The 27,101-nt window shown below is 43.1% G+C and overlaps 1 protein-coding gene across 1 annotated transcript in view; it reads right to left on the bottom strand.

The window, feature by feature from the left end:
• LOC112214424 (TBC1 domain family member 22B) overlaps positions 1 to 27,101 on the bottom strand; it is a 201,203-nt gene that overhangs the window by 60,876 nt on the left and 113,226 nt on the right. Inside the window, exons 11-12 of the mRNA XM_024373144.2 lie at positions 24,841 to 24,916; positions 1,122 to 1,249 (exon numbers count right to left, since the gene is read on the bottom strand). Of these exons, the coding sequence (XP_024228912.1) occupies positions 1,122 to 1,249; positions 24,841 to 24,916 (204 nt within the window). The remainder of the gene's footprint in view (positions 1 to 1,121; positions 1,250 to 24,840; positions 24,917 to 27,101) is intronic.

The raw sequence follows: 27,101 nt of genomic DNA, 5'->3' as shown, positions 1-27,101 counted from the left end.
GTCCATTCACCCTCTGAATGGCACACATAACACAATCCATGTCTCAATTGTATCAAGGCTTAGACCTTCTTTAACCTGTCTCCTCCCCTCCATCTACATTGATTGAAGTGGATTTAACAAGTGACATCAATAAGTGATCATAGGGTTCACCTGGATTCACCTGGTCAGTCTATGTTTTGCATACTCAGTGTATAGTGCACTACTTTTGATTAGAACCCATAGGGATCTGGTCAAACATAGGGAGTAGGGTGCCATTTGAGAGATAACAAAAGGCAGTAACACTTTATGGTTTAATTAGGAAGTAGAATAGAGAGAGGGTGCTGTGTTTTTATGTCCTTACAAAACGCCTTCCTTGGCTCAGTGCTGTGCTGTAGCATGGTGTATTATATACCATATGTGGCGGAACAAAGGAGAGATGTTTGTTAGATAACCTACCTGTGGCCTAGGGTGTACTAGCGTTTAAGCAGCTCCCTCTGGAGCACATGTACAATAAAACAAAATGAAATAAAAAGATAACAGGCTACCTTAGATGATGCACTGCTGAGGCAAAGGAACACAATGCAGGACACATACACCTGCTTCCTACATGGAACCAGTCCTTCAGTGCCGCAGTCATTTTTATCTCTGCGATACTTCATGGATCAACTCATGTCATTGACGAACCGCCAGTTTATAGAAGTCAACCGCCAGTTTATAGTCAGACAAAAAAGCAGCAGACACTGTGGCCCTTCAGGGCCAAGCCACAGAGTTCTGCACCATTGTCCTACTGCAGTCTTTCAGAGGCTAGCTAGGTCGTACAATCTGAGGGGAGGGATGGGAAGAAGTCGGGGAGTTATAAAGGATGGTTTGTTAACAAGGCTTTTGTTTAGTAATAGTTCAGTGGTGTTGAGGCACGGGCTCATTGCTCTGAGCTGCTGACAGACCGAGAGAGAGATTGAGAGATAGAGAGCCAGAGGCACAGGCCACAGAGGCGAGGACTGACAGAGATGGATGACCTCCGCTGGATAGGGTCTTATGAAGGAACACAATGGGAGAATAATACACACACACACGTTGCGGCTGTGAGTGAGTGAAATGTGACAATTTGTGTGAATGCATGTGAGTGTTCTGTGTGTGTTTACCTGGTAGGTGTCCCAGAGGCGTATGGTGCAGCGTAACGGCAGCTCTCTCATCAGCAGGTTGTTCATCCAACGGAAGGCAAACTGGAGATACTCCACTTCATACTGCTGCATGTGGACGTGCACCGTTTCTGAAACACACCCATACACACAGATTTGTTAAACTGAAACACACACACACTTCCGTCAAACAATGATCAACGCACGCACATACAGTATGCACACACACGCCGGTCAGACACTGATGAACACACACATGCGCAGTTCACATGGACAGCCGCTGATAATCTTCTGATATCCACAGCGCACACACACACACACACACACACACACACAATTCTCTTTCCACCGATGATGGCTGGGCGGTCAGACAATACAGCAGTAATTGCATAGCTGTCAGTGGACCTCTCAAAGAACATTAAAGCTCCTATAGAGCTAGGGAGAAAGACAGCATTATAACAGTGTGTGTTGCGTCAAGCGTCCATATTACTGGGAGCGAATGACACTGGGAGCAGGGAGGGAGAGACGAAAGACAGCAACCAACCAAGCCGACTTGTGCTATAGTAGACTAATAGCTGTCATACAGCTAGGGTATTTATCATCAGATATGATTACGTAGTACCAGTCTTGACTGCATCAAACCTGGGAGAAGCTAGTTTAGCTAGCTAAAGTTAGCTAGCTAGGCAAAATTGAGGGTACAGTACATGCGCTTTCTCATCCAACAGTTAAAAATAACTCCATTCAGAATATTAAGTAGCAGCCTTACCTGTTGGCTCTTGGTCCTTGTATTCTATACCTCTTAACTTTTAATTTCGTAATTTTAATTATATCTTCCATTGATTAGATACACTATATACGCAAACGTATGAGACACCCCTTTAAATTAGTGGATTCGGCTATTTCAGCCATAGACAAACACTGTAGAATGGCCTTACTGGAGAGCTCAAGTGACTTCCAACGTGACACCGTCATAGGAAGCCACCTTTCCAACAAGTTAGCTTGTCAAATGTATGCCCTGTTAGAGCTGCCCCAGTCTACTGTAAGTGTTGTTACTGTGAAGTGGAAAGGTCTAGGAGCAACAATGGCTCAGCCGCGAAGTCGTAGGCCACACAAGCTTACAGAACAGGGCCACCGAGTGCTGAAGCGCGTAGCAAGTAAAACGTGTTGCCGTCGATTGCAACACTCACTAATGAGTTCCAAACTGCCTCTGGAAGCAATGTCATCAAAGGAACTGTTCGTCAGGAGCTTCATGAAATGGGTTTCCATGGACTAGCATCAATTATGTTGTAGACGATTCTGTGCTTCCAACTTTGAGGCAAACCGTTGGGGAAGGCCCTTTCCTTTTTCCGCATGACAATGCCCCCGTGCACAAAGCGAGGTCCATACAGAAATGGTTTGTCAAGAAGAACTGGTCTGCACAGAGCCCTGACCTCAACCCCATCGAATACCTTTGGGATGAATTGGAACGCAGACTGCGAGCCAGGCCTAATCACCCAACATCCGTGCCCAACTTCACCAATGCTCTTGTGGCTGAATGGAAGCATGTCCCCGCAGCAATGTTCCAACATGTGGAAAACCTACCCAGAAGAGTAGAGGCGGTTATAGCTGCAAAGGAGGGACCAACTCCATATTAATGCCCAGGATTTTGGAATGAGATGTTCGAGGAGCAGGTGTTCACATACACTACATGACCAAAAGTATCTCCTAACTTTTGCCACACACGAGGCTTTACGACTGTAGCCTATTGCTACTTTGATGACTTATGATTGGCCAACAACAAGCTACAAGCGTCACACTCCACTTGTGAAAAGCAAGAGCAGCAGCATAAATGATAAAATGTCTCTCGCTCTCTCTCTACTGCAGCAGTCACGTTCGGGATCTGTACGGGTCAGTTAAAATGACACATACCCGAGACCCGCAACAATCATATCAGATCCGACCCGTTACATTATTTACAGTTCTGTGTCCGGAACGACTCGTGTCCCGGATTAGGTCTTGGGTACAGGTGGTTTTGTGAAGACCTCTAGTGTGCATAAATCTGAGACTCTGACACAGCTAATCAGTTTGTTTGCATCAACAGAGTGACCAGGGGAGTGCAACTAGTTTTTCTTCACACACAATAAATGAATGCAACACATTTAGCAGAAAATAGCTTCATTTTCATCAGATGAAAAGAGAAGTGCCACACTATTTAGCCAGCAGCCACACATAAGTACATTAGCTTACAGGGAAAAAAACAAGGTATTTCTTTGCAAAAACTATTCATGGCCATCGATTCCTCATGTTTATCATAGAAGAATGTAGCCAGCCACATTTCCTAAAGTTTTGCTTGAAGTTCATCTTGCATTTTAACTACCCGGAGAAAAGTATGCATTAACGTGACCCCTGCTGTACCCATCACGATTCACTTCGTTTGTCACCCGACACATGTCAAGACACTTCACATTAGTTCGTTCTCGCACGCACACCCACACAAACACTCTCAGAGGGTGAGGTAAACAGTGAACACTTTCCCCTTTTTCGCTCTCCTCTCCACAGTTTAATTATCACATAGCTATGCTCCTGCGTAAACAACTTAGGCCTACCCTCATTAACAGTGAATAAATCACAGTAATATATCACTTCCAAACAGCTTCCCTAATAAGAGGCAACAAACACTTTAGAGGAAATAAATAAATAATACATCTTGAAATTAAACTTCTCACAAGTAGTCAGAGGAGTTGGCTTGGCTAAAGTACACTCAGATCTGGTACCAGGCTAAGACTAATGTTAAGAAGAGTAGAGAAACCATCCTACTATGTGTGTGTGAGAGAGTGGAGAGAGAGAGTGTGGGTGAGTGAGTGAGACACAGAGAGAGACTGAGTAGTGAGTGAGTGAGAGAGAGAGAGAGAGAGAGAGAGAGAGAGAGAGTGAGAGTGAGAGTGAGAGAGAGAGAGAGAGAGAGAGTTGTCTGAGTTCCTCCTGGTCCCCTGGAAGTTAATTAGTTAGTTATTGTTTATCTGTTCTAGAGCCAGTAGGAGAGAGGAACAGCTGCTATAGCTGGGGAAGGAAGACCGAGAGAGTAAGATTATTAGTGTTTGCTTCAGTACTACGGAACCACTCTTTCTGCTCCCTCTCTTTCTGCAATAGAGAACATTATTTTACTCCGTTACAAACCCAGGGAGGAGGGAAGCACCTGCTTTTTTTTTGGTTGAGGGTGAATTCAGTCAAGCCTGTGGTTGAAATTGTTTGCCCCAAAAAGTACTTTAACAGATCAAAATCAAAGTCAGTGGTAATTAACTCATGAATTCTGTTTGCGAGTAGTCAGACTATAATATGGTAAAGAAGATGCAAGTTTTAGCAGGACTGTTTGTTTAGTGGAGAGTTTTGTAGCGAATTTAGCATCTGGGCAGACTCCGACTGGCAGCGCACGGCCTGCTAGGTAGATTTGGGTTGCGGGAGGACAGTTGGAGGTCAGGGGTCAGAGAAAAGACAAGTGATGGCGCTGAGATGCATTCTGCTGAGCTCCACACTTCTCCCTGACTTCTGCTCTCCTCCATCTATCCAATAATTACATCTGCGCAGTGACCCTCTCTTTCTCTTTCCGCATTCTCTCTCCCGCTCTCGTGCACGCTCTTTGTCCCTCATCTCTCTCCTCTTTCTCCCCCTCTCCCTCCCTCTTAGCTACGTTTTCCGTGTGCATGTCCTGTCTGCATGGGTTCTCTGCGGAGCTTTTTCTATTACTTTACCAGACATCCAGTACTCTGACAGTACTCTATAGAAATCATTTTCCAAGGCATACAAACAGCGTGTCTTTTTGCGTCTGTGACAGCTCTGCTGTAGTCCTTGTCATGTTTCAGTGTCAGGCAAAGTTGATTCCATAAGGAGATTGATAAGACACACCACAAAACGGTGCATCCTATATTCTTGAGTGTGGGTGTGTCTGTACTCTATATCCCAGGATGACAGTGTCTGTATGCCAGGCTACCAGTTCTTTCTCTCTGTGCTCTTAGTGATGGCATTTGTCACAACATCAGGAACGCGTCATTCAGTGCATCCTTCAATCACACACAGGGCTACAGCACTGACGACTATGATTTAAGCCATCGATCAGGGACTCCATTGTCCAAGATCAAAGTCAAATACAGCTATAAAGAAGAACTCCTTCATACTCTCACTTAAAAATCTCTTCAAAGCACAATAAACACATAATTTTTTGATGCCAATGAATTAATGCATATGTGAGTTGCTTTTATGGTAAACAATATAGCAATATGCATAGAGCTGCTGAGACGGTAGAGGAAAGCCAAGCGCTATGGCCCTGTGTGAATCAATAGGTTATGTGTAGGTGGATTGAGAGGTCTAGAGGAGATGAGAGGAGCTCAGAGGAGAGGCAGAGAGATCAAAGGTGGGGTGACTGCAGGTTGAATCCTCACAGCAGAGACTTGACGTCAGAACAACATAAAGCTCTGCCATGGACCTGTAATCACAGGCATACTTAACTTCTTGGTGACAGGGGGGCAGTATTGAGTAGCTTGGACGAATAAGGTGCCCAGAGTAAACTGCCTGCTACTCTGTCCCAGATGCGAATATATGCATATTATTAGTGGTATTGGATTGAGAACACTCTGAAGTTTCTAAAACCTTTTGAATAATGTCTGTGAGTATAGCAGAACTCATATGGCAGGCGAAAACCTGAGAAAAATCCAACCAGGAAGTGGGAAATCTGAGGTTTGTAGTTTTTCAACTCTTTGCCATTCCAATATACAGTGTAAATGGGGTCATAATGCACTTCCTAAGGCATCCACTAGATGTCAACAGTCTTTAGAACTTTGTTTGAAGCTTCTACTGTGAAGTGGGGGCGAATGAGAGGGGATTGAGCCATGTGTCTGGCAGAGTGCCACAGGCTCGTGAGGCTCGGTCATGAGAGAGTTTGCTCTCTTTCCATTGCTTTTCTACAGACAATGGAATTCTCCGGTTGGAACATTATTGAAGATTTATGATAAAAACATCCTAAAGATTGATTCCATACTTGGTTTGACAAGTTTCTATGACCTGTAATATAACTTTTTGAACTGTTCGTCCGACATTCGGCTTGACCTGAACGCGAGTTTGGATTTGTTTACCAAACAGAAACTATTTGGACATAAATGATGAACTTTATCGAACAAATCAAACATTTATTGTGGAGCTGGGATTCCTGGGAGTGCATTCTGATGAAGATCATCAAAGGTAAGTGAATATTTATAATGCAATTTCTGACTAATGTTGACTACACAATATGGCGGATATCTTTTTGGCTGCTTTGTTGTCTGAACGCTGTACTCAGATTATTGCATTGTTTGCTTTTTTTATTTTTTATTTTTTAATCTGACACAGCGGTTGCATTAAGGAGAAGTAAATCTCTAATTACATGTATAACACTTGTATTTTCATCAACATTTATGATGAGTATTTCTGTAAATTGATGTGGCTCTCTGCACAATCACCGCATGTTTTAGAACTACTGGATGTAATACGCCAATGTAAAATGAGATTTTTTTGTTATAAATATGCACTTTAGCGAACAAAACATACATGTATTGTGTAACATGAAGTCCTGTGAGTGTCATCTGATGAAGATCATCAAAGGTTAGTGATTCATTTATCTCTATTTGTGCTTTTTGTGACTCCTCTCTTTGGCTGGAAAAATGGCTGTATTTTTCTGTGACTTGGTGGTGACCTAACAATCGTTTGTGGTGCTTTCACTGTAAATCCTTTTTGAAATCAGACACTGTGGCTGGATTAACGAGAATGTTATCTTTAAAATGGTGTAAAATACTTGTATGCTTGAGGAATTTTAATTATAAGATTTTTGTTGTTTTGAATTTGGCGCCCTGCACTTTCACTGGCTGATGGCGAGGTGCCAACTGGCTGTTGGACGCTACCGTCCCACATATCCCAGAGAGGTTAAGAGAGTGTGTGAAAGACACACGCAGGGAAGCACGCACAGTCACACAAACACACACACAATCATGCGCATACACACGGAATAATACCATCTAACATCTTCAAACAAAGGAAACATACAAGGTTTTTCTTCATAAATACACTAGTCCACTGTTTTCCATTAATTCTATTCATACTTCTGCCTCAACAATCGAACCATGGGAGTCTTACATGTACATGATTCAGAGTGCAGAAACCATGCTGTTTCTCTCCTTCATTTGCATAAATAAATTCACCTTTAGCAATTTCCATGCTGATGAACCCTGAATGTATTCTGTATTCACACAGAACAGAGAGAGAGAGATGAGGAAATATGTACAAACCTTACAGAGAGACACATAAAAAAAAATGTTTAAATAAAATTGAAATTCATTTTAGGGGGTAGATCAGCTTTAATATTTCAGATAGATTGTAGCTTCCGGTGAACATTGGCGTGCTGGTAGAAATCACACGCTTTAGTGTCACGATAAGAAAACGGGGCTATCGTTTAATACTCTGTCGTTAGTTAGAGCGAAGCCCCTGATTGTTGCTAAAAGCACCCGGCGACGGATCCGCCTTTTGGCTCCTGAGTAGAGGGGATTAAATGAATTGCATAATGAGGGGAGCAGGGGCAGCCAGGGGTGGAGAGGTGAAGAGTTCCACAGATTAGAGACGGCTCTGTTTTAGCTATAGAGTCAAAGGGGGGAATCCCAGGGCCTCAGAGAGAAGATCAATAGGTTAGGAGGATCTCCGCATCCAGATCAGGACTAAGTGGCTAGAGAGTTAACTCACCTTGTGTCCTATGTCCGACAAGAGTCATCTCACGCTACACTATCACTCAACAGCCTAACGGTCCAACTGATGGAGCAGCCCATCATAACTAAATGGACCTGTCTGCATTTCCCAACACCTCCGGAAAACAGTGTCTAACTCACTGACTAATGTCACCTGTAACATCAACTCAAGTAGAAAAATGAAAAGTGAGCATAAAAGATATCTTTAGCTGTGGTAGGCTAAACGCATAAAAAAAACGACCTCCCCTTTTGGCTTAAACTAGGTTTTTGTTCCCGTCCCACTCTCCTGGATTGAAGGTGACCGTTTTCTCCTCCTCATTTATCTAGAGCACACCCTGAGCACTACCACCTCAGCGCATTCATTTGAACTGTGAATGCACTCATCTCCATGCCTGGTTCTGTTTAAAGGGCCTGAGAGCTAGGATGGTAGTGTGGGCCGCGACGGAGCAGGGGAACATGGGGGATTACAGGACGAGATAGGGGGCTGTCATCGATCACATGGAGGGATGAACTCAACACACATCTATATGCACACACACACACCACCTTATCTCTGCTTCAAAGAGATATAGATAACTTCAATTAGTACATAGCTTCCATACTGTACTGCACATACAGGAGCCCATCTTTCTACTCTTCACAAACTCCTTGTAGCATATAACATGTTAATACCCATCTAATCAACACATCAATCAACTTATGAACCCCGTTCTTTAAAAAAAGCACAAAACAAAATGTGCAATCTCGACCACCACGACACCCTGGTCAGGCAGCTAATGACAGACAGCAGTGACCCTAGGCGGCTACTGTGCGGTGAGTGAACACAATGGCATGACTGACTGATTTCTAAAGCTATAGTGAGTGAACACATTGGCATCGACTCCTTTCTATAGCTCCACACGGCCCAGGCCATCCATCCATCCACGGGAGTGTATTTCTAAAGAGCAGAGAGAGAAGAGAGGAGACGAGCTGCCGCGTCCCCGCATCAGTCGGTCAAACGTAAACAAAGCCCAGAGAGAGGCAGAGAGAAGGGGAAAGGAAATGGAACAGAGGGAGATCGATGCTGTGGGGGGGCTTTGTGTGTGATCTGATTCCCATTTCTGTAATAGCCTCACACCAGCCTCTGTCTTTTAGAGAAACACAGCCCCACACAAAGGAGGATGAGGATAGAGAGGAGGAGAGATGTGTATTACTCCTGCTGTGTTGTGTGGAGAGGAGATTAGGCCCTGAGAGAGAAGAGAGGAATGCCATGTGGAGGACGAAGAGGAGATTTGGGGGACGCACAGTCCCACACACGGTTAGGGTGCACGCAACCCCGGTCTTAGTCAGAAGTGGTAAAATGTACTCTTCATATTCCGTTTTAACCCTGTAAGCCTCTTCAGCTGGAATCTATATATCTCTACACACTGTAGCCTATATTTTAGATGTAGTGCACACGTACAACGGCATGAATGTCTGAATGGCATGCGATGTTCTTTTCGAACCCTTACAAGAGTAGCATGGCTGACAGCAGCTCTCAAAGACACAGCTCGTTGTGTAGTCACATGGGTCAAGCGGCAGCCATGCTGTTACAAAAGCAGACGTCTTTCATACCAGCTATCGCCATATCATCCTGGCAAATCAACTATTATACAACGGTCTGTCCTTGAATATACCAACCTCTAACACATTACGGAATCGGAGCGAATCTCCAACATACTCATCTGCCTCAGTGCGCCTATAAAGTATACGCTCCCTGCACTAGTTCAGTAACACGGTCTGAGATAAAGTGAACATTCTTTGAAACATTCTGTGGAAGTCTGCAATAATTAATATGGTATAAAGTTAGATATTCAATGAGGGGGGTACAGCAGGTACCCCTCCACCCCTCATCCCTCCACTTCTCCTCCCCCGTAATAATGCAGGCCTGTAATAACAGAGCTAGAGGAAGCAGGAAACTGCTACAGGGGGACAGGACCCATTGGCTCACACTGCCTCTCTGCTCGGAGATGTACAGATGAGGTGGTACGGTAAGCAGAGACCTGGTTATACTAGAATAGGGGTAGGCAACCCTGTTCCTGGAGTGCCGCAGGTACTGTATGATTTTGTTCCATCTAGGCACCACACCTGACCAACTGAGCTAATTGATCATTTCAGTGATTGCCTAAATTCAACACACCTGGTCTTCCAGGTCAGTTAAATCAAAAAACATTTAGTGCCTGCGGCACTGCAGGACTAGGGTCGCCTACCCCTGTACTAAAATAACCAGGGTGGTTGTTTTGACCCGAGACGGGTCGTGCACCAAAATGTGTTAGTGATTTGTCAGGGGCCTATTGGAGGTTGAACGCTCACTCCTCTGTTAAATTCAGCAGGGATTGGTCAGAGAGCCTAGACTATGCTCTCTGCTATATCGGCTACTGTACTCTATGGACCTAGTGCTACACAGAGGCAGAGAAAAGGGAGAGTTCTTGAGGCATCGTGCCAAACCGTTTTCCTCTCTCCACCCCTGCCGATTTGAGAGGCAAGTGTGGGTGGTTGAGGGTCCATGGAGGGCTGTGCCCTCCCGCTCTCTCTATTCCTCTCTGTTCTGTTTCCTCTTCTCTCGCTTTCCTCTTCTCTCTCTGGTCTCTCTTTCCTCACGGTGTGTTTGTGTTTTTCTTCCTACTCGCTCGCTCTACTCTCCCTCTCCTTTGCTCTCTGTTTGAGGGAGATAAAGGCAGGTGAGCTGGCAGTGTTTGGGCTGAAGGGCAGGCAGGGAGAGACTGAAGGACGGACCTGAGCCACTGATACAGAGCAGAAGAGTCACAGGGTAGGACGGGACGAAGCGTTAATGCAATCAGACACTGGGGTGAGATCAGCACCACTTCACCACCCCCTCTGTCACAGGTGGTCAAATTGGACTGGATCAGCCAAGGAATGAGGAATTACAAGACTCTGTGGAGGCCGTATAACACAACAACACAGATCAGATTCTGTATTATCATCATCATCAGGTGGGGATCAGTTTCTCATGTCATCACATATTTGCTATGCATATAATTTAATCTATCAGCATCACTGCAAAGGACAATGCAAGGTGAGATCAATTCACCATTACACTGTCAACTCGTAAGGCACCTTGAAAAGCCCTACAAAATGCAGCATCATTAGTATCTAATATAATTACAGGGGCCAAATTAGAAAATACCTCTTCATACAGTGTAGTCTGGGCAGATATTGTGGTTGCTGTTCTAGCATGATGTGGCTATTCAGCTGTATGACCACAATGTGTCTTTGCTGATGGCATCACGAGTGAGGGACAGTTTAGGTCTTTCTCTCACACCACCTCCACGCCCTCCTTCCACTTCCATCTTTCTCTGTCGCGTCCAGACGCTCCGCTGTGCTTACAGACATTATGTCAGGGAAGGCTGGCAGGCTGGTCAGATTCTGTGATGTCCCTGTGGTGCTCCTTCCTTAGCTCCTTCCTTTCTGTCACCTGACAGAGCAGAGCCATATGGCTGAGGAGCCAGAGGTGTGCTTCAGGAACATGTCTGAACATCAGGGCCACAGCCCATCAAGTAGCACCAATCTGGGCAGGCCATCTTTCAGTGGTACACCTCCAGCCTGGCTAGCACACACCGTATAACATCAGAGACTGTGGTAGGGGTCAAATACACCGTGGTAATAGGATCAAATACAAATTGGTTTGTGTACCACATAGAGCAAGAGACTAAGGCTGATATGTGTCTCTGAAGGAAGGGAATGTAGCAAGGGCACTGATCTATCTCTTCACCACAGCTGTTGCATCTAATTCTTTCTTCCCATCTTCCCTTTTTCTCTCTCTTCTTCTTCACTGGCTCCATGTCCTCCTCTTCTTTCTCTTCCCCTTTTTCTCTATTTTTCTTTCTTGTGCCCTGCTGTTCTCTGCACTCTGAACAATTTCCTCTTTTCAAGATGTAAATTCCAGTGTGGAATGGTGGTTTGGTGGTTATTTTTAAGTCACTCTGGGCTTTGTAGGACTGTTGTTACACTGTGCCATTATCCCAAAATGACCCCCTTGGAGCCATGTCCTGTGTCAGGTTTAATAAGCTAGCAGAGAGCTGGCAGAGTGGTGCTGCATAACATCTCCCCTAGAACAGCCCTCATGGATCTAGTTACGCAGAGGTGGAAATCAATCCACACCAACTCATACATGTACATACTCACACACATAAACATGCATGGGCAAACACACAAACTGATATGCACACGCACGTGTATTTGATTATTTCCTGTGTATTTAAGTCGTTGTGGCCTGAATCAACTGGAATATTGGAAGTATTCAAAAGTATTTTCAAATACTTTCCTATAAATAGCCTACTACTTTAAAGTATTTTCACAAACATATTTCGAAATACATTATTTAAAATACCAAACAGACCTGGTTCAAGTGTATGTACTTCCTAGATGTAGAAATAAATGTGGAAATGTAAAAATAGGTGTACTTCCTAAATTAAGAAAGCTAAATCAAGCTACTCTCTAAGTTATATCACAGACTCTGCTGGTGATCCATCTACATTGTGGAAAATAGTTAATGCATTGAAGCGTGGCAATTCATCTCCTTCCCTGCATAAGCAAGTTGTGTCAGACACTGGCATCATTACTGAGAAAAATAAGACAAGTGATGCTTTCACCATTTTATCTCTCCAGGCTTTTTATTTTAAGAAATGCTGGTTAAATCGACCCTGGGCAGTCAGTCGACTACTATTCCCTCTCCCAGCCGCCACTTGGCTCGTTGGAAGATCAGTCAACTTCTAGTGAATATGTTTTCATTTTCAACAACCAGGGCTTGACATTCACTTTTTTAGCCACTTGTCCTTTGAACAAGTAGGACAGATTTGTTTTTACTTGTCCGAAAGCTGAAGTCACAAAATAAAAGGTCTGTAACACCATCAGTCAAAAGTGTGACTGAAAATGTGTCAAGTACATAGTAGTGATATGATAAAAAATTATGCGCTTGCCCATAGACCACGTGTCAAACTCGTCCCACGGAAGGCCGAGTGTCTGCGGGTTTTCGCTCATCCCTTGTGCTGATTGATGAATTAAGGTTACTGATTAGTAAGGAATTCCCCACCTGGTTGTCTAGGTCTCAATTGAAAGGGGGAAAAAACTATAACCAGCAGACAATAGGCCCTCCATGGAATGTTTGACACCCCTGCCATAGACAATGTTATCTCCCCCTAGCAGCCATCCAAAATAACGTACAAACTCAATTATTCAATTTTTTTAAAGAAGGAAAGACCGCTACGCATTTACTGGCATGCTATTGGAAGGACGAGAAGAATCATGACATTGGCAAAATACATTTAGCTGAGCCAAATCTTTTCAAATAGCTTATTTCACTCTGGTGGAGCTGTGACACGAAAGAGATGTGTAGTAGCCTAGGCCTATCTGGCTAGCTTTGTCTGCCAAAGTGTGCAGATGGAGCGAGTGACACAGTCAATGAGCCTCGCTAGCAGTGCGTCTTGTGCTGGGTTGTCATCACGGGCTGCAGAGCAACTCTGCTATCCTCAGAACTGGAAAATTATAAACTGATTAGCATTTTTTCCTCATCCTCTTCTCTTATTAAACCTAGGCTACTATATGCATTGTAAGTAGGTTGCAATATGCTAGAATAATATGGAAATAGGCATAGGTCACCTACTCATTTCATTTCATAAGCATTCCTCAGCTGAAGCCTAAGTTTTTGACTCCTCATTGGATTGAGAATAGCATAGACTCCGACTTCCATAATTCATCTCATTTAAAAGCTGCAACTTTAGGACATTAAACACTCAAATAATTTGGAAAATACTCTTCATAACTTTAATTTGTCTTAATGCTTTTATGATATTTTATTTGGTTTATAAGGCTTTTGGTTGTTTGGTTCACAATGGCAAGGAAGGATTTTTTTGGGGCCTCGTATGCATAAAGTCTGTCTTATAATGCTTTGCTCAACAAGAAGGTGTTGTTCAAATTTCTCATTAGATGTGTATATATTGCTATCGTTTCTTCTCTCTCTCTCTCATTATTATCATAAGCCTCGGGGTTATTACCATAAGCCTTGGCTTTATTCAAAAACAAAACTTTCTGAGAAAGTCCAGAATTCTGTTACATTCATTTATTGCACCTTAATCATGAAAAAGCATGGCAGGAGAAATCTAGGATGAATTACACTGAAGAGTGGCTTAATAGGCCAGGTCATATTCAAATCAAAACTACCTTTTCTGACAGGATATTTTGTGGTGCTTTGGTGAGGCTCTTAGCTCGGTCTACATTGTTCTCGTTTTGTATAAATATAACTTATTTAGAAAAATTTGTTATAGCAAATTGGAATATAGGCAATTTACTCAGAATGTAAACCATGCACTGCGGAGCTGCTTGATCCAATTCTGATCGGAGTAATAGTTTGATAGTGATTTTCTACTGAAATCTATATTCTGGTAATCCAACAATTTAAAAAAAAAATGTTTTTACTTACCCCATACAAGCCTTAATGTAGAGCCCTGAAAACATTATATTAATTAATTGACAACTTAGATCCTTCCTTCCTATGAGATGTATTCTCACCAGTGTGCTCACCAGTCTGGTTTCATGCTGGTTTATAGCACCATCCCTAATGCAACCTTGGTGTTAAACGATGTGGTAAAGGGTATGGATAAGAGAATACTGTTGACCACTCTTTATTGATTCAAAGATTGTCTCCAGTCGTTTGACATGTTTCTGTGGACATTATTTGGAATATAATATTCATCTGCGTTGTCGTGAATGCTCTTTCCTGTGGATTTCTGAACATAACGCAACAAACAAACGTCGGTATTTTGGGTATAAAAATAATCTTTATGGAACAAAAGGAACATTTGTTGTGTAACTGGGAGTCTCGTGAGTGAAAACATCCGAAGATCATCAAAGGTAAACTTTTTTTTGGATTGCTTTTCTGATTTTCGTGACCTAGGAAGCAGTGCGGCTTGGTTGGGTTGTGTTTTGGAGGACGCTTGGCTCTCGACCTTCGCATCTCCCGAGTTTGTGCGGGAGTTGTAGCGATGAGACAAGACAGTAACTACCAGCAATTGGATACCACGAAATTGGGGAGAAAAAAACATGGTGTTAAGTTAGCTTTTATTGATATTACGAAAGGTGTCCCAAAGGTGTCCCACATTAGGTCCTGTACTTTTTACTGTCCATATAAACAATGCTGTTCCATCTACAAAAAAAAAAAACAGACGTCTTTATGCAGAATTATCATAATGCACTACTTATTATGGGCGATGGGTCCAGTACACATCACTGCATTCTGTATGAGAAAGTAGGCTGGCCCTCTCTAAAGTATAGTAGTTCGATACCTTGCACTCTTTTTGGTTATAAAGCCTTTCTACATAAACTTAGACGTACAAGATACTCTTTAAAGTATTTTGTTTTATTATGTGTGTTACTTCTTACATTATTATAATTATTATTAGCCCAGAAAATGTTTTGTGTTAATACATACAGCCAGGAAGAACTATTGGATATCAGACAGTGCAGTAACTCACCAGCACTTTGACCAGAAATACGACTTTCCCGAATCGAATCCTTTGTTCGTACCCCCCAGGAAAATTGAAGAGAATTCTCTTTGGTTATAGTCGTGTATATCCCCCCTCAAAGAACTTCACTGGACTTTATGCAAACTGGAAACCACAAATCCTGAGGTCGCATGTATTGTAGCTGGGGACTTTAACAAAGCAAATTTGAGGACAAGAATGCCAAAATTTTATCAACACATTGACTCGCGCTGCTAAAACAATCGACCACTGCTACTCCAACTTCCGGGATGCCCTCCCCCGCCATCCTTTCGGCAAATCTGATTAGGACTCCATTTTGCATTTCAACGCTGGTCTGACCAATCGGAATCCACGCTTCAATATTGTGTTGATCACATGGACAGGGATATGTTCTGGGAAGCCTCCGACAATAATAATATATTATTGACAAATATACTGATATGGTGACTGAGTTTATCAGGAAGTGTATAGGAGATGTTTTACCCACTGTGACTATTAAAACATACCCTAACCAGAAACTGTGGATAGATGGCAGCATTTGCGCAAAACTGAAAGCATGAACCATCGCATTTCACCATGGCAAGCTGACTGGGAATATGGCCGAATTCAAACAGTGTAGTTATTTTCCCTCCGTACGGCAATGAAACAGGCAAAACGTCAGTAATGAGCTAAACAGGATTTGCAATTCAATGTCTCAGCCACAAGACGAATGTGGTAGGATCTACAGACAATCACATACTACAAACTAGCCACGTCGGACACCGAGATCTTGCTTCCGGACAAGCTAAACACCTTCTTCGCCCGCTTTGCGGATAACACAGAGCCACCAACGCGGCTCGCTATCAAGGACTGTGGGCTCTCCTTCCCGTGGCCGACATGAGTAAGACATTTAAACGTGTTAACCCTCGCAAGGCTGCTGGCCCAGACGGCATCCCTAGCCGTGTTCTCAGAGCAGACCAGCTGGCTTGAGTGTTAACTGACATATTCAATCTCTCCCTATCACAGTCTACTGTCCCCACGTGATTCAAGATGTCCACCATTGTTCCTGTACCCAAGAAAGCCAAGGTAACTAAATGACTATCGCCCCGTAGCACTCACTTCTGTCATCATGAAGTGCTTTGAGAGACTAGTCAAGGACCATATCAAATCTACATTACCTGATACCCTAGACCTACATCAATTTACTTACTGCCCCCAAAAGATGCACAGACGATGCAATCACCATCGCACTGCATACAGCCCTATCCCATCTGGACAAGATGAATACCTATGTTAGAATGCTGTTCATTGACTATAGCCCAGCATTCAACACCATAGTACCCTCAGAGGTCATCATTAAGCTTGAGGCCCAGGGTCTGAACACCACCCTGTGCAACTGAGTCCTGGACTTCCTGACGGGCCGCCCACATGTATGGAAGGTAGGAAAACACACCTCCACTTCGCTGATACTCAACACTGGGTCCCCACAAGGATGTGTGCTCAGCCCCCACCTGTACTCCCGGTTCACCCAAGACTGCATGACCTCGCACGCCTCCAACTCAATCATCAAGTTTGCAGGCGACACAACATCTGTAGGCCTGATTACCAACAACGACAATACAGCCTACAGGGAGGAGGTGAGGGACCTGGGAGATTAGCGCCAGGAAAATAACCTCTCACCCAACATCAACAAAACAAAGAAGATAATCGTGGACTTCAAGAAACAGCAGAGGGAACATCCCTCTATGCACATTGATGGGACCACAGTGGAGAAGGTGGAAAGCTTCAAGCTTATATATTTGTGTGTATTGTTGTTTGATCTGCTTTTAGGGTTTTTTGCAGCTTCCTTGTCCAAGGTTCTCAAAAAGGTTATGAATTGATGCCTCTAGGGCAATTCAAAAGGCTGATTGTTTTCTATGATTGTGTTTTGATTTGTGTATTGATGTGAATATTGATGTGCATTATGAATGTGTATGTGTGTTAATGCAGGGCTCAACTGAGAAACACACATTGGTCTCAGCATGACTCCCTGTTGAAAAAAAGTCTTAAAAAATGTATATGAATAATGTATAAGTATTTTCAAATATATGCCAATACTTTCCATTCCCATATCAAAAAACATCAAAATACTTGCTTCCAAATGTCTTTAAAAGTAGTTTAAAAATACCCTAAATAGTATTTGAACCCAGGACTCATGCGCACGAACGAACCCTGTGCAAAGTATTTAACCACAGCCAATTAACACATTGGATTTGTCACATGCACCAAATACAACAGGTATTCACCTACAGTGAAATGCTTACTTACAAGCCCTTAACCAACAATGCAGTTTTAAGAAAAATACCAAAAGAAAAATAAACAAAAGTAACGAGCATCAGTAAAATGACAATAGCAAGGCTATATACAGGGGGTACTGGTACAGAGTCAATGTGCGGGGGCACCAGTTAGTCGAGGTAATTGATGCATGTTGGGTGGGGGGTGCAATGCAAATAGCCTTTGATTAGATGTTCTCTTAAGGCTTGGGGTAGAAGCCCTCTTGGAGACTTGGCGCTCCGGTACTGCTTGCCGTGCGGAGGCAGAGAGAACAGTCCATGACTAACGTGGCTGGAGTCTGACAATTTTTAGGGCCTTCCTCTGACACAGCCTGGTATAGAGGTCCTGGATGGCAGGAAGCTTGGCCCCAGTGATGTACTGGGCCGGACGCACTACCCTCTGTAGTGCCTTGCGGTCGGAGGCCGAGAAATTGCCATATCAGGCAGTGATGAAACCAGTCAGGATGCTGTCGTTGGTGCAGCTGTAGAACCTTCTGGGGATCTGAGGACCCATGCCAAATCTTTTCAGTCTCCTGAGGGGGGATAGGTTTTGTCGTGCCCTCTTCACGACTGCCTTGGTGTGCTTGGACCATGTTAGTTTGTTGGTGATGTAGACACTAAGGAACTTGAAGATTTCAACCTGCTCCACCAGAGCCCCGTTGATGAGAATGGGGGCATGCTCGGTCCTCCTTTTCCTGTCGTCCACAATCATCTCCTTAGTCTTGATCACGTTGAGGTTGTTGTCCTGGCACCACACGGCTAGGTCTCTGACCACCTCCCTCGTCATTGTTGGTGATCAGGACTACCACTGTTGTGTCAATGGCAAACTTCATAATGGTGTTGGAGTCGTGCATGGCCGTGCAGTCATGAATGAACAGGGAGTACAGGATTGGACTGAGCAGGCACCCAAAGTGCCAACGTGTTGAGGATCAGAGTGGCGGATGCGATGCCACTTACCCTTACCACCTGGGGGGCGGCCCGTCAGGAAGTCCAGGATCCAGTTGCAGAGGGAATTGTTTAGTCCCAGGGTCCTTAGCTTAGTGATGAGCTTTGAGGGCACTATGGTGTTGAATGCTGAGCTGTAGTCAATGAATAGCATTCTCACATAGGTGTGCATTTTGTCCAGGTGTGAAAGGGCAGTGTGGAGTGCAATAGAGAAAGCATCATCTGTGGATCTGTTGGGGCAGTATGCAAATTGGAGTGGGTCTAGGGTTTCTGGGGTAATGGTGTTGATGTGAGCCATGGCCAGCCTTTCAAAGCAATTCATGGCTAAAGACATGAGTGCTATGGGTCGGTAGTCATTTAGGCAGGGATGAGAGAGCCAAGCCTATGGTTTCGTATTTTCAACCCGACACCACACACACACCAATTGATTAATGGACTGCTGAATTTTTTTTTCTCTTGCTTTGTTTGCTCTTTTCAGTCTTATGTCTGTCTCTGATAAGCTACCCAGGAAAGGACTGAAAATAGCCCATATTAATATATGTAGCCTTAGAAATAAGGTTCATGAAATCAATAACTTGCTAACATCAGATAACATTCATATATTAGCCATTTCTGAGACTCACTTAGATAATTCATTTGATGATACAGCAGTAGCAATACAAAGCTATACCATCTATAGAAGATGCTTATTGGGGGTGTTGCTCTATATATTCAGACTCATATCCCTGTCATGCTTAGAGAAGATCTTATGTCAAGTGTTTTTGAAGTGTTGTGGTTGCAGGTTCACTTGACACATCTGAAGCCTTTTCTTTTGGGTTGTAGCTATAGGCCATCAAGTGCTATATATAATATGTGTGAAATGCTTGCTAGTGTATGTGATGTAAACAGAGCGATCTCCTTTCTGGCGACCTGAATATTGACTGGGTTTCATCAAGCTGTCCGATGAAGAGGAAGCTTCTTACTGTAACCAGTGCCTGTAATCTGGTTCAGGTTATTAATCAACCTAGCAGGGTGTTTACAAACACTACATGAAAAAGATCATCCACATGTACTGATCACATTTTTACTAATACTGTAGAACTTTGTTCTAAAGCTGTATCCGTATCCATTGGATGTAGTGATCACAACATAGTGGCTATATCCAGGAAAGCCAAAGTTCCAACAGCTGGGCCTAAAATGGTATATAAGAGATCATACAACATATTTTGCTGCGAGTCTTATGTGGATGATGTTAACAATATCAGTTGGTCTGATGTGATTAATGAGGAGCATCCAGACGCTGCACTTGATTAATTTATTAAATAGTTTCTTCCAATTATTGATAAACTGTTAAGAAACTGTTTAGAACTGTTAAGGCTCCATAGCTTGAGGAATTGTAAAAACTGTATGGTTGAAAGAGATGGGGCAAAAGGAGTGGCTAATAAGTCTGGCTGCACATCGGACTGGCTTACTTACTGCAAATTGAGAAATATGTGACTAAACTCAACAAGAAGAAGAAACTGTATTATGAAGCCAAGATCAATGATGTAAAGAATGATGAAAAAAAAACTTGAGTACTTTGAATGAAACTATGGGCAGAAAGACAAATTCAACTCCATCTTTCATCGAAAGCTTATTCATCACAAAACCATTTGATGTTGCCAATTATTTTAATGATATTTTCACTGGCAAAGTGGGCAAACTTAGGCAGGAAATGCCAACAATGAACAGTGAGCAATTGTATTCATGCAAAAAATAATAATAATAATGAAAGAAAAGCATTGCAAGTTTGAATTGTGTAAAGTTAGAGTGGGAGAGGTGGGAAAATGACTTATCGATCAATGGTGACAAATCTCCTGGCATTGACAACTTAGATGGAAAGCTACTGAGTATGGTAGCTGAATCTTTTGCCACTCTTCTGTGTCATATTTTCAATCTGAGCCTAGAGGGAAGTCTTTGTCTTTAGGCCTGGAGGGAAGCCAAAGTAATTCCGCTACCCAAGAGTGGTAAAGCGGCCTTTACTGGTTCTAACAGCAGACCTATAAGTTTGCTGCCAGCTCTTCGCAAACTGTTAGAAAAAAATGGGTTTGACCAAATACAATGCTATTTCTCTGTAAACAAATTAACAACAGACTTTCAGCAGAGAAGGGTACTCAACATGTACTGAACTGACACAAATGACTGGTGAATGGTTGAAAGAAATTGATAATAGGATTGTGGGAGCTTTATTGTAAGATTTCAGTGTAGCCTTTGATATTATTGACCATAGCCTGTTGTTGAAATAACCTATGTGTTATGGCTTTTCAACCTCTGCCATATCGTGGATTCAGAGCTATTTATCTAATTGAACTCGAAGAGTTTTCTTTAATTGAAGCTTTTCTAATGTCAAACATGTAAAGTGTGGTGTACCGTAGGGCAGCTCTCTAGGTCCTCTACTCTTTTCTATTTTTACCAATGACCTGCCACTGGCATTAAACAGAGCATGTGCGTCCATGTATGCTGATGATTCAACCATATACGCATCAGCAACCACAGTTAATGAAGTCACTGAAACACTTAACAAAGAGTTGCAGTATGTTTTGGAATGGGTGGCCAGTAATAAACTGGTCCTGAACATCTCTAAAACTAAGAGAATTGTATTTGGTACAAATCATTCCTTAAGTTCTAGACCTCAGCTGAATCTGGTAATGAATTGTGTGGCTGTTGAACAAGTTGAAGAGACTAAATTACTTGGCATTACCTTAGATTGTAAACTGTCATGGATGTGGGGTCTATTGATGTTCTTTATTATGTCATTCTGTATTATGTTTTATGTGAACCCCAGGAGGAGTAGCTGCTAATGGGGATCCTAATAAAATACCAAATACCTTAGTGTTCTTGGGCACAGGGACTATGTTGGTCTGCTTGAAACATGTTTGTATTACAGACTCAGACAGGGAGGTTGAAAATGTCAGTGAAAACACTTGCCAGTGGGTCAGCGCATGCTCGGAGTACACATCCTGGTATTCCGTCTGGCCCTGCGGCCTTGTGAATGTTGACGTGTTTAAAGGTCTTACTCGTGTCTTACTCACATGGGGATCCTGTACACAGGGTCTATGGTGGTCTGCATGTTATTGGGGTAGCCTAGTGGTTAGAGCGTTGGACTAGTAACCGGAAGGTTGCAAGTTCAAACCCCCCGAGCTGAACAGGCAGTTAACCCACTGTTCCTAGGCTGTCATTGAAAATAAGAATTTGTTCCTAACTGACTTGCCTAGTTAAATAAATGTCAAATAAAATTACAGAGTGTGATGTAATAACATGTTATTACAGAGAGTGTGATCACACAGTCATCCGGAACAGCTGATGCTCTCATGCATGTTTCAGTGTTACTTGCCTCAAAGCGAGCATAGAAGTATTTTAGCTCATCTGGTAGGCTCGTGTCACTGGGCAGCTCTGAGCTGTGCTTCCCTTTGTAGTCTCTAATAGTTTGCAAGCCCTGCCACATCCAACGAGCGTTGGAGCCGGTGTAGTACGATTTGATCCTAGTCCTGTATCGACGCTTTGCCTGTTTGATTGTTCGCCGGAGGGAATAGCGGGATTTCTTATAAGCTTCCTCTCCTTGAAAGCGGCAGCTCTACCCTTTAGCTCAGCGTGGATGTTGCCTGTAATCCATGGCTTCTGGTTGGGGTATGTACATACAGTCCCTGTGGGGACGATGTCATCGATGCACTTATTGATGAAGCCAGTGACTGTTGTGGTGTACTCCTCAATGCCATCGGAAGAATCCCAGAACATATTCCAGTCTGTGCTAGCAAAACTGTCCTGTAGCTTAGCATCTGCTTCATCTGACCACTTTTTTGTTGAACAAGTCAATGGTGCATCCTGCTTTAATTTTTGTTTATAAGCAGGAATCAGGAGGATAGAATGATGGTCAGATTTGCCAAATGGAGGGCGAGGGAGAGTTTTGTACAAGTCTCTGTGGGTGGAGTAAAGGTGGTCTAGATTTTTTTTCCCCTCTGGTTGCACATTTAACATGCTGGTAGAAATGAGGAAAAATGGATTTAAGTTTCCCTACATTAAAGTCCCCAGCCACTAGGAGCGCCGCCTCTGGATGAGCGTTTTCTTGTTTGCTTATAGCGGTATACAGCTCGTTGAGTGCGGTCTTAGTGCCAGCATCGGTCTGTGGTAGTTTGTTGACAGCTACAAAAAGTAGAGGATGTAAACTCTCTAGGCAGATAGTGTGGTCTACAGCTTATCATGAGATACTCTACCTCAGGCGGGCAAAACCTTGAGACTTCCTTAGATATCGTGCACCAGCTGTTGATTACAAATATACATAGACCACCACTCCTTGTCTTGCCAGAGGCTGCTGTTCTATCCTGCCGATACAGTGTATAACCTGCTAGCTGTATGTTATTCTTGTCATCGTTCAACCACGACTCGGTGAAACATACGTTTTTAATGTCCCATTGGTAGGATAAACGTGCTTTTAGTTCATCCAATTTATTATCCAGTGATTGTACGTTGGCCAATAGTACCGATGGCAAAGGCAGATTAGCCACTCGTCGGCGGATCCTCACAAGGCACCCTGATCTCCTTCCGCGATACCTTTTCCATTGCTTTCTCCTGTGAATGACGGGGATGGGGGCCTGTTCGGGTGTCTGGAGTAAATCTGGTCCGAAGGATTGCACTATCTAGAGGATAGGGTGTCATTTTAATATCAGATGAATTAACACATTGGGATTCTTAAAAGAATTCCCAGGAGAAAATGTTTGTCCCTAATTACAATGAGTACAGAGTTTGCTTGTAGTGTTGGTTCTACCTATAAGGAGACCTGTGAGCGTATAAGTGTGCGCGTGTATAGGTGTGTCTTTATGGTTCAAACCTTTAAGGAGCTGTGTGTTGAATTAATGAGCAATATGTTAAATTGTAAAAAAGAAAGAAATTGAATAATAAAAAAAACATGTTTTTGTCATTTAGCAAACGGTCTTATCCAGAGGGTTAAATGCCTTGCTCAAGGGTACGTCGACAGATTTTTCACCAAGTTGGCTCAGGGATTTGAACCAGCAACCTTTTGGTTACTTGCCCAACACTCTTAACCACTAGGCTACCTTCTCTGTTACAAATCAACAGAGAAAAGGCCACCCAACAGCTGTTAAAAATATCACAGAAATAAATACCTGGCAAGGTATGGTTCATTATTTACCGGTAATTTACAGTAGACATGTACTGTAGGATCAAGAAAATGGAGAAGGCAACAACACTGGAAACTCAAAATGATAAAGTAAGAGAAAAATAACTGAAGTTCTCAAGGACTGGTAAAGTTCAATATCTGTTTAAGAACTCTCTTACTCCAGAGAGGGTAAATCTAACCTGCGACCTAAAGACATTTATCTAGTCCAAAAAGACCAACTCAATTTCCCTCCCTGCATAAATTTGGTTGTTAAATATAGCCAAGTCCAAACTGAGTAGAGACGTCAGGAAGAAAGAAAATATAAGACCGTTTTGGAATACAAATGCCTGGGTCTGGGCTGGATCTGGCAATAGGGTATAGCGCTAGGTCTGGTGTTGAATCTGGGTCTAGAACTGGGCTGACTGTGTGCAGTGCAGGGCTCGGTTTCTGTCCCAGTTCAGTAAGAGGATGTCCACTGAATCCTGATTACAACTCTAATATTAAGAAAGTATAGGAGTATAGGACTAGAGTCTAGATCTGGTCCTGGTCTGCCTTTGTGCTGTGCAGGGACAGGTCTCCCTCTACCCTGGCCTTATCCTGCTCTGTGAGGAGATGGCGGGAGGAGAGGATGGCCAGTGAATTCTGATTACACCTCAGTAATTTAAAGTAATGAGAGGATCTCATGCTCTGGTGGCTCCTGCTTCCCCCCGGCGGACCAGACGCCAGCCAGCCACCACTCTTAAAAGCCACACTGACCCGCCGCTGATTGGGGATGACACTCAGCAGTCAGGGTCTGTGTGTGTGTGTGTGCACGATCACTCTGACAGAAGGACAGACTAATCATCATTCTGACAGACAGGAAGAGAGATATGGTCAGACAGACAGAGAGAGAGAGATATGATGCAGGGGTGTGCTCAGAGACAGGATTTCCCTTCTGGAAACCACACAGATCGAAAGAGGGAGATAGAAAGTGGGAGAGGACAAGCCAAGGGGAGGGAGGGGTGAGAAAGATGGAGAGGAAGAGGGAAAGGACCACAGGAGAGTAGAGGACAACAAGAGAGGACAGGAGAAAGAGTGAAAGGGAGAGAAAGCACTCACCATCGATCCTGCTGACCAACTCCTCCAGAGCCTTGACTTTTCTTTGGATCCCAGGCTGGGCAAATGTGTAGTTGTCCTTGATTGGAGAGAGAGTGAGAGAATGTGAGAGAGCAGAGAGAGAGAGTGAGAATGTGAGAGAGAAGAGTGTGTGAGAGAGCAGAGAGAGGAGAGAGAAAGAGAGAGATGAATTTCACAGTAAGGTGAGGCCTGACTTACTAGGGGTGATGGCTGCACTATTATTGATTTGACTTAAAAACAGAGACAAGACTGTTGTACCAAACTGTACTTCAGTAAAGAAAAAGAGGATGCGTGTGAAGAATAGTAATGATGACATATGAACAAACATCTGTGTATACTAGCTGAGGGACACTGGCACACAGAGCATACACAGTCTCATCTCAAGGGCTAGCTACCACAGCTCGTGTTCACCCTGTGGCCATTTTGAAGGGGGCGGACGGGCGGACAGACGGAGAGACAGAGAGATGGGGAGAGGGAGAACAGGAGAGATCAGGAGTTGCGCTGTCCTCTCAACCAATAAACACATGCTGACAGGAGATTAAATGCAACATTTACAGTCTAAATGCAAATATCAGACAGCAGGGCTTGAAGGGTGGCTGAACTCACTGATTTGGCATCTGTTTTTCTCCTCCTCATTACTACATTTGACTGTTTTGAGACTAGAATGCATGTTTATAACTATGTCGTGATGTGACAATCATTAACGTGATGACTGTTATTGACCTTATCAACTAACTATGTTTAAGTGTTATTCGATTAAATGAATCAAGTAGCAATTAACTCATTAGGAATTTGGGGCACCACGGAAGAAGTTGTTAACGAGTTACCTTCGCCCGAATTAAACTCAAAAGATATATAGATATTTTACATCAATAACAGTCAATTATTACCTCAATCTCACTCTGAACGTGGCATAATCCTTGGATCCGGAAGAACCCTAGCCCTTCTGAATATTCAGTACTAAACAAATTGATTTAAATAATTTATTTACCAACAAAATATTAACGAAGAATACACAAAATACACTTACATGAGATAAAAGTCCCTAGTGGACTAACAAGATATGACGGCTTGTTACACATGGAGAGGGAGGGGTAGGTAAAGTTCCCTCCTACTTAAATGGAACTTACGCTCAAAGGAATAATAATACTTTGCACATGAACCACCGCTCTTTCGGATAAGAAATGAAATATATATACTAGCGTTCAAAAGTTTGGGGTCACTTAAAAATGTCCTTGATTTTGAAGGAAAATATCATTTTTTGTCAATTAGAATAACATAAAATGTATCAGAAATACAGTGGAGACAGTCATTTACAACATTAACATTGTACCTTTATTTAACTAGGCAAGTCAGTTACGAACAAATTCTTTTTTTCAATGACGGCCTAAGAACAGTGGGTTAACTGCCTTGTTAAGTGGCAGAACGACAGATTTTTACCTTGTAAACTCGGGGATCCGATCTTGCAACCTTTCGGTTACTAGTCCAACGCTCTAACTGCTAGGCTATCTGCCACCCCATACATAGGCGTACAGAGGCCCATTATCAACAACCATCATTCCTGTGTTCCAATGACAGTTAATTGACAGGCTAATTGATCATTAGAAAACCCTTTTGCAATTATGTTAGCACAGCTGAAAAATGTTGTGCTGATTAAAGAACCAATAAAACGGTCATTCTTTAGACTAGTTGAGTATATGGAGCATCAGCATTTGTGGGTTCCTAGGAACGCGAAGCAAGGCGGCCATCTCTGTCGGCGCCGGAAGTTCGATTACAGGCTCAAAATGGCCAGAAACAAAGCACGTTCTTCTGAAACTCGTCAGTCTATTCTTGTTTTGAGAAATGAAGGCTATTCTATGCGAGAAATTGCCAAGAAACTGAAGATCTCGTACAACGCTGTATACTACTCCCTTCACAGAACAGCACAACAGCACTGGCTCTAATCAGAATAGAAAGAGGAGTGGGAGCCCCGGTGCACAATTGAGCAAGAGGACAAGTACATTAGTGTCTGGTTTGATAAAACAGACACCTCACAAGTCCTCAACTGGCAGCTTCATTAAATAGTACCCGCAAAACACCCGTCTCAACGTCAACAGTGAAGAGGCAACTCCGGGACGCTGGCCTTCTAGGCAGAGTTCCTCCGTCCAGTGTCTGTGTTTTTTTGCCCATCTTAATATTTTATTTTTATTGGCCAGTCTGAGATATGGCTTTTTCTTTGCAAGATATGGCTTTTTCTTTCTTTT

This window comes from Oncorhynchus tshawytscha, linkage group LG15 (genome assembly GCF_018296145.1).
Source record: "Oncorhynchus tshawytscha isolate Ot180627B linkage group LG15, Otsh_v2.0, whole genome shotgun sequence".
Classification (NCBI taxonomy): domain Eukaryota; kingdom Metazoa; phylum Chordata; class Actinopteri; order Salmoniformes; family Salmonidae; genus Oncorhynchus; species Oncorhynchus tshawytscha.
The sequence above is the reverse complement of the archived record's forward strand: the minus strand, read 5'-3'. Positions and strand labels throughout refer to the sequence as shown.